This window comes from Lutjanus erythropterus, chromosome 15, assembly GCF_056507025.1.
Source record: "Lutjanus erythropterus isolate fLutEry1 chromosome 15, fLutEry1.hap2, whole genome shotgun sequence".
NCBI classification, from domain to species: domain Eukaryota; kingdom Metazoa; phylum Chordata; class Actinopteri; order Lutjaniformes; family Lutjanidae; genus Lutjanus; species Lutjanus erythropterus.
In genome coordinates, this window is record NC_139331.1 from 1,261,893 (window position 1) to 1,275,421 (window position 13,529).

The following is a 13,529-nucleotide window of genomic DNA, read 5'->3' on the forward strand; positions in this document are numbered from 1 at the left end:
AAAAAAGTTATGGTCTGGATTTCACTCAAGGTGATGTGACGGCATTTAAATCAGTCGCTCTTCACAGAGATGCGCTGCACACAGCAGCATCTGTCCTGTCTTTTCACTGCAGCTCTGCATTGAGATTTCGGGTATTATAACTTAAACAAAAGTAACAGTGACAGTACAACTATGATGCTCACATGTGGTCCGCGGATCACATGCATGCCGATCCGTACGGGACACGGGTCATCTACGATCCGTTGCTTAGCAGCACTAAGCTACAGGGCACATCTGGGCACGTCAGGGCAGTGAGGGCAGTGAGGGCATGTCTACATGGATCATGTGACCAACTGAGGGTAGATCTGAATTAATATTATTTTGTTTTATTTATTATTTTGGGCCACACAGACAGACTTTCACACAAACACTTACAAAAAACAAATAAACAAACAAAAAAAAAAACACTTGACAAAAGGGCACTTTGGGCATCAAGGGGCAAAGGGGCAGGTGCTCCAGCACCCTCCGCCCCCCCCTTCTGCACGTGCCAGGTGGGCTGTAGTGATGCGTGGGTCAACTGACCAACATGTTGATTTACTAGAAAGTACTATTAGTTTCATGGTTCAAGTGACAAAGCAATGGTCTGAGAAAGTTACTTACAAAAACACTGCATACAGTAGTCCATCTCCCACTTTCTTCCCCCTCATCTGCAGCTCCTACTCTCTCGCAAACGCATACACATGCTGCAGTGCATGCAGCGACTAGTGCATCCAGTTCGGCCTTAGCTCAGTTGAATGGCACTCAGAGCTGATCTAAACAGTTTAAAAACAGGAATTCAAACTTCAAACCCTTTCGCTTTGCTAGCAGAATAGAAACTGGGAAAAACATATCTAAAATATTCAGAGGACATGGGAATATATTCAGAAAATATGTGGGTGTACTGTACTTTCTAAAGCATATTCATCAGCTTTGTGTGCGCACTGGTAGAACAGCTGTGTGTGTCTGTGTGTGTGTGTGTGTGTGTGTGTGCAGATAGAGCACACTGAACACTAATTAATTGATTCACAAGCACAAAACACTGTGAATTCAAACACTTATGACCATCAATTCAGTTAGCACAGTAATTTGTGGCTCTGCCATCTAAATTATTTACATTTACATTTTATATTTTAAAAAAAAGTGAAGCCCAAAGCATCAAGAATACTGGATTCAGACTTTATCCAAAACACTTCTGGCTGAAATACTGGTAGAGAGGCAGTATATGAGGGATTTAAGTTCAGCAGTTCGCTGTGGCAAAAAAGCGCTCCTCTCCTGAAGAATCCATCTGACATTTCAAACTGAGTGAGTAAGGGCTTTTTTTAATTATTTTTTATTTGTTTAATTATTTTTATAGGGTAGCTGAAGATATGACAGGAAAGGGGGAGAGAGAGTCTTTGAATGACATGTAGCAAAGGGCTGTAGGCGGGAGTCGGACCCACAGCCTCGGTACATGGGAAATTGAAAATACTGAATGACATGCTTTAAGGAATTTTGTTCACTTCCACGAGATCACAGACAATAAACTTTGTCTTTCATCTTGGCAGCTACGGTGAGAGTCAAACGCTGCACAGTATATATTTAGTTCATTATACTGTTGATTAATGTTGAAATAACATTCATCTGCCTCAACAATTATTAATTCCACCAGATAACAAACTAAAGCAGTTATGGTTTAGGATGCACTTTTCTCTTTGTTAGGTATGCTGTTGCCTGAAATATGACCAATGTGTTTTGACGGTAGCCGAAATTCTACCTTAAAAACAAGTTAATTTTTAGGGATTCCCAGAACTTCTTTTTCAGAGATAGAAAATGTCTTGTTTTTGGAAAATATTTATCCTTAGTCAGAATGTGAAAAGATACCCACTGGTATCCTGATTATGAATTGTTGCATAAATTAAACCACTATTGTATACATTACATTTCATCTAGATTTATTTTATTATAAACAAAATCACTCAATAACACTAACAATAACTAACTGTTTGAAGCAGCAGTAGATCAGCAACTCCCATGTTCTTTGCGGTAAAATTACTGTTAGTTACAAAGGAATCTGGTGGCTTTGGGGAGAACAATATTTGCCTTATATTACAGCAGACTCGAATCAGAAAAGTCTGTCTGACTGCAGTGAAATTATACTAAACATAGCACACACACACACACACACATACAATGGTAAGCTGAAGTGTATGCATGTGTCCGTGTCTGCTTCTCTGGAGTCTCTATTATAGTACAAAATGCAGCAGTGGGACTCTGAAAATAGGCTGTTGTTCATTAAAGATTTACCAATTCATCAAACAATCATTAATCACAGTGACTTCCATGCAACAGCAGCTGGCCTGAAAGCTGCCCCACTCAGAGAGCATAATGGATTACCTCTGCGTGTGAAATACATGCCTTCATTACAATACAGAATACATGATTCCATGCACGGGTATATTTCAGTATGCGTGGCAGATATGGGTTGTCAGAGAAAGTACAATTAGAGAGGCATAATATATAATATATATAATATTTCCTACATGATGAACAGTCAGAGGTTTACAGAGAGCTGTAAATTTAAATTTTGGACAGGCACATTGACACATCTTTTTCTTTATTGAATGCAAAAGTTCATACAGTTACAAAGGCAAAGCTCAATTCTAAATCCACAATAAAGACCACTCTATGAGCAGCAGAACAGATAAATATGGACACAAAATACATAGAAAAGACATAAAAACAAGGTAAGTGAGGTTAGCCCAGTTGATGTAAGGAAGATTGTAGTGACATATACCATAATCCTGCATATTTTGATTCCATACATACAAGTACATTATACAAGTTTATGTGAATATGTTGTAAAAGAAGATATGAAAGATCTATACTTGTATTTATAATTCTTTGCCAAAATAAACAGGTTGCCAATCAGAAAAATGTCACTTCTTCAGAACAAAAAGTGTAAAGATGATGATCTTTTCCAAATTGTGCAAATAAATATAAAAAAAAAACCCAAAACATACGGCAACATACGACACAGTCCAAATAAAAATTATGTGTAGCTACTATGTAGCAATTCATTCTGAATCTTAAAATGTACTTGTTTTGCTGATAAGAGTTTTAATGGTCCTCTCTCACCTGTAGTTTGGTTAATTTGGTATGGACACAGGGAGAATATTATACACGATTGCCTTCTAATTCTGGTCCAGTTCATGTCCACATGACGCTTTACAAACAAACCTGTAGTAAACATGAAGTTATACAGACTGACAGTGATTGAACAGTTTTGATGACTTTCATCCTGCAACATCAGCAGCAAATCAGGAAGTGGAGAAATCAAAATTTGAGTGACAGATGACATTGCTGCACCTCATGTATATTTATGTGTATGTTTAAAGCCCAGTTTCAGTATATTCTGGCTTTTTTATAATATTCCATCAGAAAAATGCCAATTATTCATTATGGTACTGCACCCTGAGACAAACTGTGTTTTGTAATTTTAAGTGGATGTTAAATTTGATGTGATTCAAGTGTGCACCATACCCCAGTGATAATACCGTCCTGCCACAGTGGGTTGGGAATGGCTTATCGCCGTGCACCCCATGAGAATGTGGCATTACCTAGTTAACTGTGGATGTAGCTTGTTCACTGCTGAGCTGGATGAAGGCTTGGGAAAGAACGGATGTGGGACTTTAGGAGACATGGATTACGCCAGACAAGCAGTATGGACGCATTTTATTGTTTCTTTCCCATTGTTTTTGTGTTTGAAAACTGGTCAACATTCACTTCCATTTTTTGGGAGATTCTGCAACACTGTTTTCCTGTGAAATTGCAGCAGTGTTTTGTGGACTAACAAAATAAACCTGTCCTTCAATCAGCATGAGGCAGAGAAGACAATGACTGATTTTTCATTTTTGGATGAACTTTCCCTTTAGGTTATTACCCTATTAATATTAATTATAGGTATCATTAACTAAGATAATCCATAGACCTATGAGCAGTTTCATGCTGGAACTATTTTCTTTCTAGTAGAAAAAAAGCAGTTCCAGTAGAAAATATAGTTGTTCTGGTAGATTCTACTGCAGAAAGTAGTTTCTACATGATACTTCTCACAACAATGTCTGTGGTTATCTTGAGTAACTGGGTCATGACATTTGGAAAGGTATTGAATTTCTCAATTAGCTTATGGTGCTCAAAGCACAAAGAAAAAAAACTGAGTGCCATTTAGTTCCATTATTCAGAGAGAAGGCAGACATCTCTACAGCTGATAGCTCAAACTCTGTAACTCACACCAGAACAGTCTAGATGGATAAACAGCACTATAGGCCAGGGGGAGAATGTGTATTTTTGATGTCTGGGTGAACTGTTCCTTTAAGAATAGGCATTGTGGAGGAAAGTTTGAGGGTTTTTTTTCTGTTGTGTTCCATGAATTATTGGGAATTTAAAGAAGCTTGCCTTTCACAAGTTTTCACTTTATTCCATTATTAAATCATTATTAATTATTAATACAATACAGTACATTGGCTATGCTGTCTCTCTTCCTGCCTCACAGTGGGCACAGCATATGTACATACAACATGTGACACGTATCCATGTGCAGATAACCATCAGCAGTCTCAAAGACAATGAGGAGATCCGTTGTTATTAATAAAATGTATGACGTCTGTATGTCACACACTTTTTATTAAACTGGTTGATTTGACTGATGTAGCCACAGAGTCTCAGTGTTAATACCTGGTGGAAACAGGGTCTTCACGTTAAACATGATGATAAATTATAACCAGAACATGTCCACCAGAGAAATTCCTCTGGAAGTATGGGGGAGTCGCCATAAAATATGGTTAGTGTAGTTCTAAACATCCCTAAAAGATATCAAGAGGATTCATCCACCCTGCAGCAAATGGTGGCTGGAACACTGGTTTAGTACCAAGTACATAAAAATTATAGTGATAGTTCACCCCAAAATGAAAATTCAGTCATTATCTACTTACCCTCATGCCAAATGAGGTCTGGATTTCTTTTGTTATTTTCACAAAACACTGCTGGAGTTTCACAGGAAAAGTGTTGCAGAATCTTCTAAACTATGTAAGTGAATGTTGACCAGTTTTTAAACATAAAAAACTACCTGAAAAACATAAAATGCTTCCATACTGTTTGCCCAACATGTCCAGCTGACGAAAAAAAAAAATGTTATTTACAGTGTTTTTATCCTGAATCTTCACTGTAGAGCTTTAGCTTGGAGCCACATTCATATGCACACTGTCTGAACCCTGTGTGTGTGACGGTGTGCAAGGGACTTTGGGAGACTTGGATTATACCGGGCAAGCAGTATGGAGACATTTTATTAATTTATTTTATTTTATTAATTTATTTATTTTTTGGTTCTTGTTTTTTTATGTTTGCAAACTGGTCACCATTCACTTCCATTGTTTGGGAGATTTTCTAACACTGTTGAAACTCCAGCAGTGTTTTGCAGACAAACAAAATAAACCCAGCCCTAAATCAGCATGACAGTGAATAGATAATGACTGAATTTTCATTTTTTGCAAGTGCATTGTTGTAACATCCACAGCATCAGTTTCTGTTTAATTCCTCATGACTTGTTTTCTCTGATGAAATCAATCAATTTGATGAATCAGACTTATATCTGTACTGTTTCTATCAGTATCTGCATATACGTTGACCAATATACAACTTTTTTAAAAATAGAACATAATGTAGATTAGTTTTATTTGTCAGCTTTATAGGTAGCATTTAATTATATTTGTTCACTTTCCCCTAATTGCACTTTAATATGTGCATATTTATATTTATATATATTATATTTATAGCAGTTTAAAATAATTAAAAATGGGTAAAAGTTTTCAGTGCTCTGATATAATTTTGGAGTCAAATTTATTGTTAAACCATAAAATATCCTGTCTCCGTTACATATTTTTGAGGAATGAAAGCAAAAAAATGTATGTTTATGTATATATTCTATATTTAGTTGTATTCTGTCACCCATTATTGAGAGTTGGGACAAATCATGTCTGACCCAAGAGGAAAATTGATACCAGCTCTCTAATTCCATGTTTTGGGTGAAAACCTATTTTTTAATGATTTCTATATATATGAAATATATGTTCATTTCTAAACTTGCTCTGTACCAGAAAACTGCCTTGTCCCAGACATGAATTCACAACTTCAAACAATTAAAAACTCTGAGTAAAAATTGAAACCCCCTGTACATACTGTATTTCTTTACTCCAGCATTGGCCCTGAATACACAATACTGACACAGATTACAGACCATAGTTACAACTGACCCCATGTTCCCCTACCAGTATAGCTATTTAGCACAGACTGGTTATTCACTGTTCTCTTTCTCTCTTCTTATCAGTTCACATTATTGTCATGACACAGACTTCCAATAGAGACAAAGACAAACAATGGTAGGTATTCACCAAACTTGTGAAGATGTGATCTCTAAATATAATCATCTGTGTGTGTGTGTGTGTGTGTGTGTGTGTGTGTGTGTGTGTGTGTGTGTGTGTGTGTGTGTCTGTACTTCAGGCTGTCACACCCCCCTCTCTGTCTGTCTGTCTGTCTGACTCCCTCCTCCTTGCCAGCTCTCGATGTAATACTCCGGACTCTCCACAGCCTGTTCTCAGTGTCTCCGTGAAGCAGCGTTTATGTTCTGTCTCATATCGAGGATAATGCTCCGCGTCTTCTCCAGCAGGACATCCTGTCCTCCTCAGCGGGAGTAGGACGACTCTCGACGCCGTTTCAGGAGGAGCAGACGCCGGCTATCCGCGCTGATAGAGCCGCCACCATGGACCTGTCCTTCATGGCAGCGCAGGTAAACTCACATTCTGTCTATCTTCTGTTCAGCGACCCCGTTAAAGTCAGATGGAAATACATGAACTGACGAAGGAGGAGCGAATTAATCCCAAGGTTTTTTGTGATAATAGAACTTTTTTCAGTGTGAGTTGTGATTTTAAACCTGACATATGACAGAGATATGAAGCAGTTTACTGCCTGTCAGTGCACGTTACAACTTTAACTTGGGGCTTCGCTGAGTCAAACGTTTATTGACACATTGCCAGTTTAGTTTTTTTTTTAATTGTTGGTGAAACAATGTTAGGAAGGCATGACGTGGATTTTGTTCAGTTTCTATGATAATCGATAACCACCTGTTTCTCATGACTGATACGGCAACGGTAATTTAGCATTTTTGTATTGTATTTTGTAATCTAAATCAGCGTTTCTCTAATTTTTTTAACAGCATGTATCGCCTCAGAAAATTGTAAAGGGATAATTGACCCAAAAATGAAAAATCAATCATTATCTACTCACCCTCATGTCAACTGAAGGTCAGGTTTAGTTTTTTAGTCCACAAAACACTGCTGGAGAAAAACAGAATCTCCCAAACAATGGAAGTGAAAGGTGATCAGTTTTAAAACATAAACAAACAACAGAATAAAAACATAAAATGTCCAGCTGGCTTAATCCAAGTCTCCTAAAGCCCCAACATACCAAGTTGATTAAAAAATGTTGTTTACACCATGTTTTTAGTCTGAATCTTCACTGTACATCTTTAGCTTGGAGCCATGCTCACATGCACACTGTCTGAACTGGGTGTGTGTTGTGTGACGGTGTGCTCACGGAGGCTTGGATTATGCCAAACAAGCACTATGGAGGCATTTCATGTTTTTATTCTGTTGCTTTTTTTTTTACATTTGAGAACTGGTCACCATTTACTTCCATGGTTTGGGAGATTCTGCAACAGTTTTCCTGTGAAACTCCAGCAGTGTTTTGTGGACTAACAAAATAATCTTGACATTGAATTTGCTTGAGGGTGAGTAGATAATGATTGAATTTTCATTTTGGGGTGAACTATCCCTTTACCCTTTTCAAGTACCACTATCATGACTGAGGTTGAAATTCCATAGTGTAGATCGACTTAACAGCTACAGATACAGACAATTTACACAGGAAGCAGGTTTGTTTCTAATAAGATGAAATTTGAAGTATTAAGTTTAAATCTCTACACCAGAAATTTTGGGCCCCTGAAAGATTAGATAGATAATACTATTAAAATAATATTGATAGCCCTCAAAGGGCCCCCTGTGAGGCCCGGGCCCTTAGAATCGTCCTAACTTCCCTCCCCAGCGGCGCCCCTGACTATGGGTCATCATGGAATATGTATAGCTGTGTTCATGATGTTGACTAAGTACCAGGCAAAAATATAGGAAAAACAAAACTTACATTTTAATCATCTCATATTTAAAGTATTTTCAAATCCTGACTGTGATTTTCAATACCATCATAACGCTCCTCTTTCTTTTAAACTGATACTGAAATGCTGTATTGTAGTGTGCAGCTTACTCCACCAGGGGTAAGTCTCTACGCAGCAGTGCAGCTGAGCAGACAGACATAGCTTTCATGTGAAGAAGAAACACGATGTTTTGGAAGTAAAGTCACAGAACTAACTAAAAAGAAGAAAAATGCCTCTGTCCCTGCTCTGGATTATTTTGGATTCAGTCCAGAAGAGAAAGGTAATCTAACAAACTGCAGACTGCTGATTGATCATTTTGTCATGAGAGTGTAACTTTGGCGAGTGTCACAGATGGCGAGGGGGCAGACTGACTACTGGTGACAAAATTATGGTGATTGCACGCTGAATGGCGGGAAAGGTGAGCAGTGAAGTTGTCAGCCTGGCAGAATGTGTACAGAGACCGCGCTGTAAATTACAGTTAAGATGAGTTGATGTCGTCAGTGAATTAAGGCTTCTCAAAATGGAGCTCCTGTGTGTGTTGTCTCCCAGCTGTGGGAGTAGTGCTAATATGACAATCAGCTCTGCCTGCGTGGTGAGAGTTTTAAGTACAGTGGAGTACAGTGTAGTTGAGCTGTTTCTCTCCGTAGGAAAATAATGGGACAACCAGCGTCAAAGCGTTTTTACCGCTGACCATGTGTAGGGGCCTTAAGACAATATCAGCACACTTGTTTATTGCACTAATGTGTTTTGTGATAATGTACTGATTCTCAGAAACACTGTAGCATGATACATGCAAAGATCAGTGGCAGTGGTTCATTTTGTGTTGTGTTTAAACCCCTGACTGCGAAATAGCAGTATTGTTACCTATCTTCACTGTTCTGATTGCATAAAAAGTTTACTATTCAGAATGTATGCATATTGTGGTGTGTTCTTCATACATTGACAGCCTCACCTTGCTTACAGTATCGTAATATATTCCAATATATTGAATCGTAACCCTTGTATTGTTACATGTATTGTATTGCCAGATTCTTGCCGATACACAGCACCGCTAGCTGATAGTTATTCTGCAGATTTTACACCCCAAACATATTGCCACTTTATAAAATATGATGCATGACTACTAAAAGCCAGGGCTGCAACTAATGATTAGTTTGATCATCAATTAATCAATTAATTTTTAATTAATTATTTTCACAATCATCAATTAACCATTTAGTCTATAAAATGTCAAAACATTATGAAAATGTTCATCAGTTTCCCCAGACCAAATCTTCATGTTACTTCTTTTGTCCAACCAACAGTCCAAAACAAAGATTCTGTCATCAATGCCAAAGAAAATGTAATTGATTAATTAGTGCAGGGAACTGCACACTAGACACTTAGAACTGAAGAAGCTTTATGGATAAGAAGCTCAAACATCTTTAACCTCAGCCTCAGTCCAGTTGCTGTTGTACAGCTCCTAGAGATACCTTGACCTGGATGACTGAGAATCTTGTAGGGCTGCAACTAATGATTGTTTTTCATTGTAGATTAATCTATTGATTATTTTCTTGATTGTTCAATTAATTAATCCAGTCTTGTCAGTTGTGTAATGTTGTGGGTCATGGACCTATTTTTTTAAGTCTTTTCTCAATGATTATTTTCATTATCGACCAATCTCTTGATCATTTTCTCCGTTCACTGATTTGTTGTTTGGTCCCTGAAATGTCAGGAAATAGTGGAAAATGCGTGATCAGTCTTGATCAGTCTTGATCAGTCCAAGATGGCGTCCTCAAATGCCTTGTTTTGTCCAGAACCAGGCAAAACCAGAAAATATTCAGATTTAAGAAGCTGAAATCAGAGAATTTGGACTACTTTTTCCTAAAAAAAAAAAAAAAAAAAGGAAGAGGAAAAAAGACAAACCAAAACCAAATCAATTACTAAAATAATTGGTGATTGATGTAATAGTTGATTCATGGCTTGAAAAATAACTGAACCAAATAACAAATTAAAATGACAATAGTTGTCCTTTTTATTTTTTATTGCATTTCTATGCTGAAGTTTCTATAGGCTTTGTGTAGCAGAGTGGTTCTATAGTCAGTGCATTTATTAGGTGGTTTCAGAGAGTTACCAGGTTCTGTAAATGCACTGTGAAAACAATAAAGCAATGTATTTATATTAGAAAATGTACTTTGTAATTTGTACTTTTGGATACTTATGTATTTTTAAAGGCAAGTACTCTGCTACTTTAGCTTGAGTAAAATTTTGACTGAGCATCTTTCACTTGTAGTTGAGTAATATTTCACCAGGAGTATCTATACTTTACTACCACTGATTAATGATGGCAGCTGTACTACAAGCTCAGCCATACAATAACTGTGCAGTAAAATGACGACACACCATAAAAATCATAAAACTATTGATTTACACAGATTTGACGAAATAGTAGGAATGGGAATTGAGAACTGTATCCATTTGAGAACCAGTTCCAAATTTTCTGATCCATGTTTTTCGGATAGTTGCATATAGCAAAACAACAACGTCAAACTCATGCTGAATGGTGGAGGGATGACATGGTCCAAATCGCAGCATCAGGAAGCAATAAGGGAATCGAAAAGAATGGGACATAAGCAGAATTGATAATGGCATGGCTATCAGTAAAATCTAATCAATTCCCATCTTAACTTGTGTCAACGTTTTTCTTTCTCTCTCTTTTTTTAGTTGGCTGTTTTTATTATGTCTGACCGTGGATGGATTAGCTGCTGCTGGCACCTGTAATGTGTATTAGTATGCAGGTACATTACATAAACCGAGAAACACTGTGAAACATGATTGGATACAAATTAATTCAGGAATATGCATCATGCAAGCATAGCATCAGCTAAAATAGTGATGGTCTTGAAACTAGATTTTGACCTTCTTCAATACATGGTCACAAGGTGAAAGGGATAGTTTGGGTTTTTTGAAGTGTGGTTGTATGAGGTCCTTCTCCACAGTCAGTGTATTATCTACAGTAGATGGTGGTTGACATGCCCCCAGTTTGGAGAAGCAGCAGGAGTACTGGAGTAGGAAGCTGAGCAATGTACTGCTGTGGACTAACATGACACACCAGGCAGTTTGTTACACAGAACCATCTGTCTATCACCTCTGACACGGGCTAATTTCAACCAATCAGATCAAACTCTTGTCAGTCAGGAGAAGGGTGAAATGATCTTTTCCATGGAGAGAAGCCTTAGTGCCATTCTGTGATGGAAGGTGGAAAATCTGACAGTGTTGACAAACATGTACATTTCACAGAATAGTCGTATTGAGGAGCAATATTATTTGTGGAAAAATAGAAAGTTTACCAGTGCTTGAGCAGTATTCCCATCTTCTGACAGAGTTGACAGAAATCTGGGATACAACTTTAAAAGCCAACATTTTCATAAAAATATATTTTAAAACAAAGATGATTATAATAACTCATTTTTATACTTATATACTATGTTATCAGTAGGTAATGTAAGTTTTAATTTGTGAAGGATTTTAACACATTTTTAAGTCGTTTGAAGTTCAGAATTCTTTTTGGGACAAAACAGAGCTATATATATATATATATATACATACATACATACATACATACATACATACATACATACATACATATATATATCCTCCTTCCTAACACTGACTCCTGCTGCTGTCAGACAGTAGCTGTCACCATGTACCTGAATACAAATACATTATTCTGCTGAAAACACCAATGTTCCACAGGTGTTAGATTGACTTCATGATCAAATATGGAACCTGCATGGAGCTGAAGTTAGGGACCGTCTCAAAACTTAATGCTCTCTAAAATTTATCATAGCTTATTCAATTTTATGCCTCTGTACTGGTGATAGCCATGGCTGGAGGCATCAAGTTTTTTTGCTTGACCATCTGTTTGTCCCATTCTGTGAGGCAGGAGTTTTATTCCATTCATGACATGTGGGAGAGAGAAAAAAGAAGCTGCAACTGCAGGTCATTGCTCTAACCTTACATGTTAGGGCCCAAGCACCGAATTGTGCACGTACCCTTTTGGATTGGCTCAGATTCTTCTTCTTTTTCGTCCTCTTGAGTCACATTTTTGAAGGGCTAAACAAGCTCGATGGTGCATGAAACTTGGCACATGTTAGTCACAGTGAAAAAATCTGTCTATTATAACTTTTGGTGGTGGGCATGGTCAAATGGCTTGGCAATGCCCTCTAAACAGCAACCCCCATGGCACGTTCCACTGTCATGCACAGAAATCAGAACACACATATATCATGCCCAGACACACAAAAACATCACTGTAGTCCTCATCAACAGATGAGAGGAAAAAGATTTGATTTGGGGATGAATGTCCCTTTGTTTATACACCAGTAGTTTTACCAGTTTGGGTACATTTCTGTACATAGCTGGATATGCAGATAATATTTTGCTGCTCTGTACAAGTGATGTCTTAAAAAAAAAAGTGCTAAATGTTTCATGACCACAACCACAAATGCTAACAGCCTTGCTAACGGCCACAAATGTTAACAGCCATTCACACTCACCTGCAGAGGTTCATTTCATCTGCAGTCAACTACACTCAAACAATTCATCTTGTTATTTCGCTTGTATTCTCACTCTGTTTAAATGGAGTGTGCACATTCCCACACTGTGGGGTTAAACCAGCTCTTTTCTGTTACATTAACCATGTGTTTCTTTGTCTTTGACTTACTGTGGTTGTTGGGGGCAGTTCACTTCCTGGTTGAGCAAAAGGTGTGTCTGAGGGGTGGAGACTCTTAAGTCTGTAAGCCAGCTCATCAGACTAAACCATGTGCTGTCAAGTCAGAGGGCGGGTCAGGCTTTTGTCATGTATTAGTTGTAATTGGCATCCATCTTGTTTTCCCCTTGTGTGCATTTGGTTTGACTTGCTTAGTATATATGTTCACTGCTGTTCCTTCCTCGGTCACAGAGACAGCTGCTCCATCACAGGTATGTTAAAAAAATTATTTAATTAATTTTATGACATGTTTATGACCTCTTTTAACTTCTTTTACTTTTGTAGCTTTCATAAATGTTATGGGGAGTCTAGATTGTGAGCATAAAATTGTTAATAGTTAACACTAAACATTTGTAAATTTATCTTAAGCAGTTGAGCTCAAATGTATAACTTCCCTTTGAGTCTTGAATTATGTATAATTGAGGAAATAGAAAAAAAGAGAAAATGGATTTAAAGCTTTCATATAACAGCTGGAATATAACTGTGATCAAAATGATTTACATAAGTGTCCCTAATGCTGCCTTT

General features: G+C 37.5%; 1 protein-coding gene across 1 annotated transcript in view; it reads left to right on the top strand.

The window, feature by feature from the left end:
* Positions 1-6,636: 6,636 nt before the first annotated feature.
* Positions 6,637-13,529, top strand: part of LOC146313737 (uncharacterized protein C14orf132) — a 36,623-nt gene continuing 29,730 nt past the window's right edge. Inside the window, exon 1 of the mRNA XM_084737705.1 lies at positions 6,637-6,835. Coding sequence (XP_084593831.1) covers positions 6,809-6,835 — 27 coding nt within the window. The 5' untranslated portion in view covers positions 6,637-6,808. The remainder of the gene's footprint in view (positions 6,836-13,529) is intronic.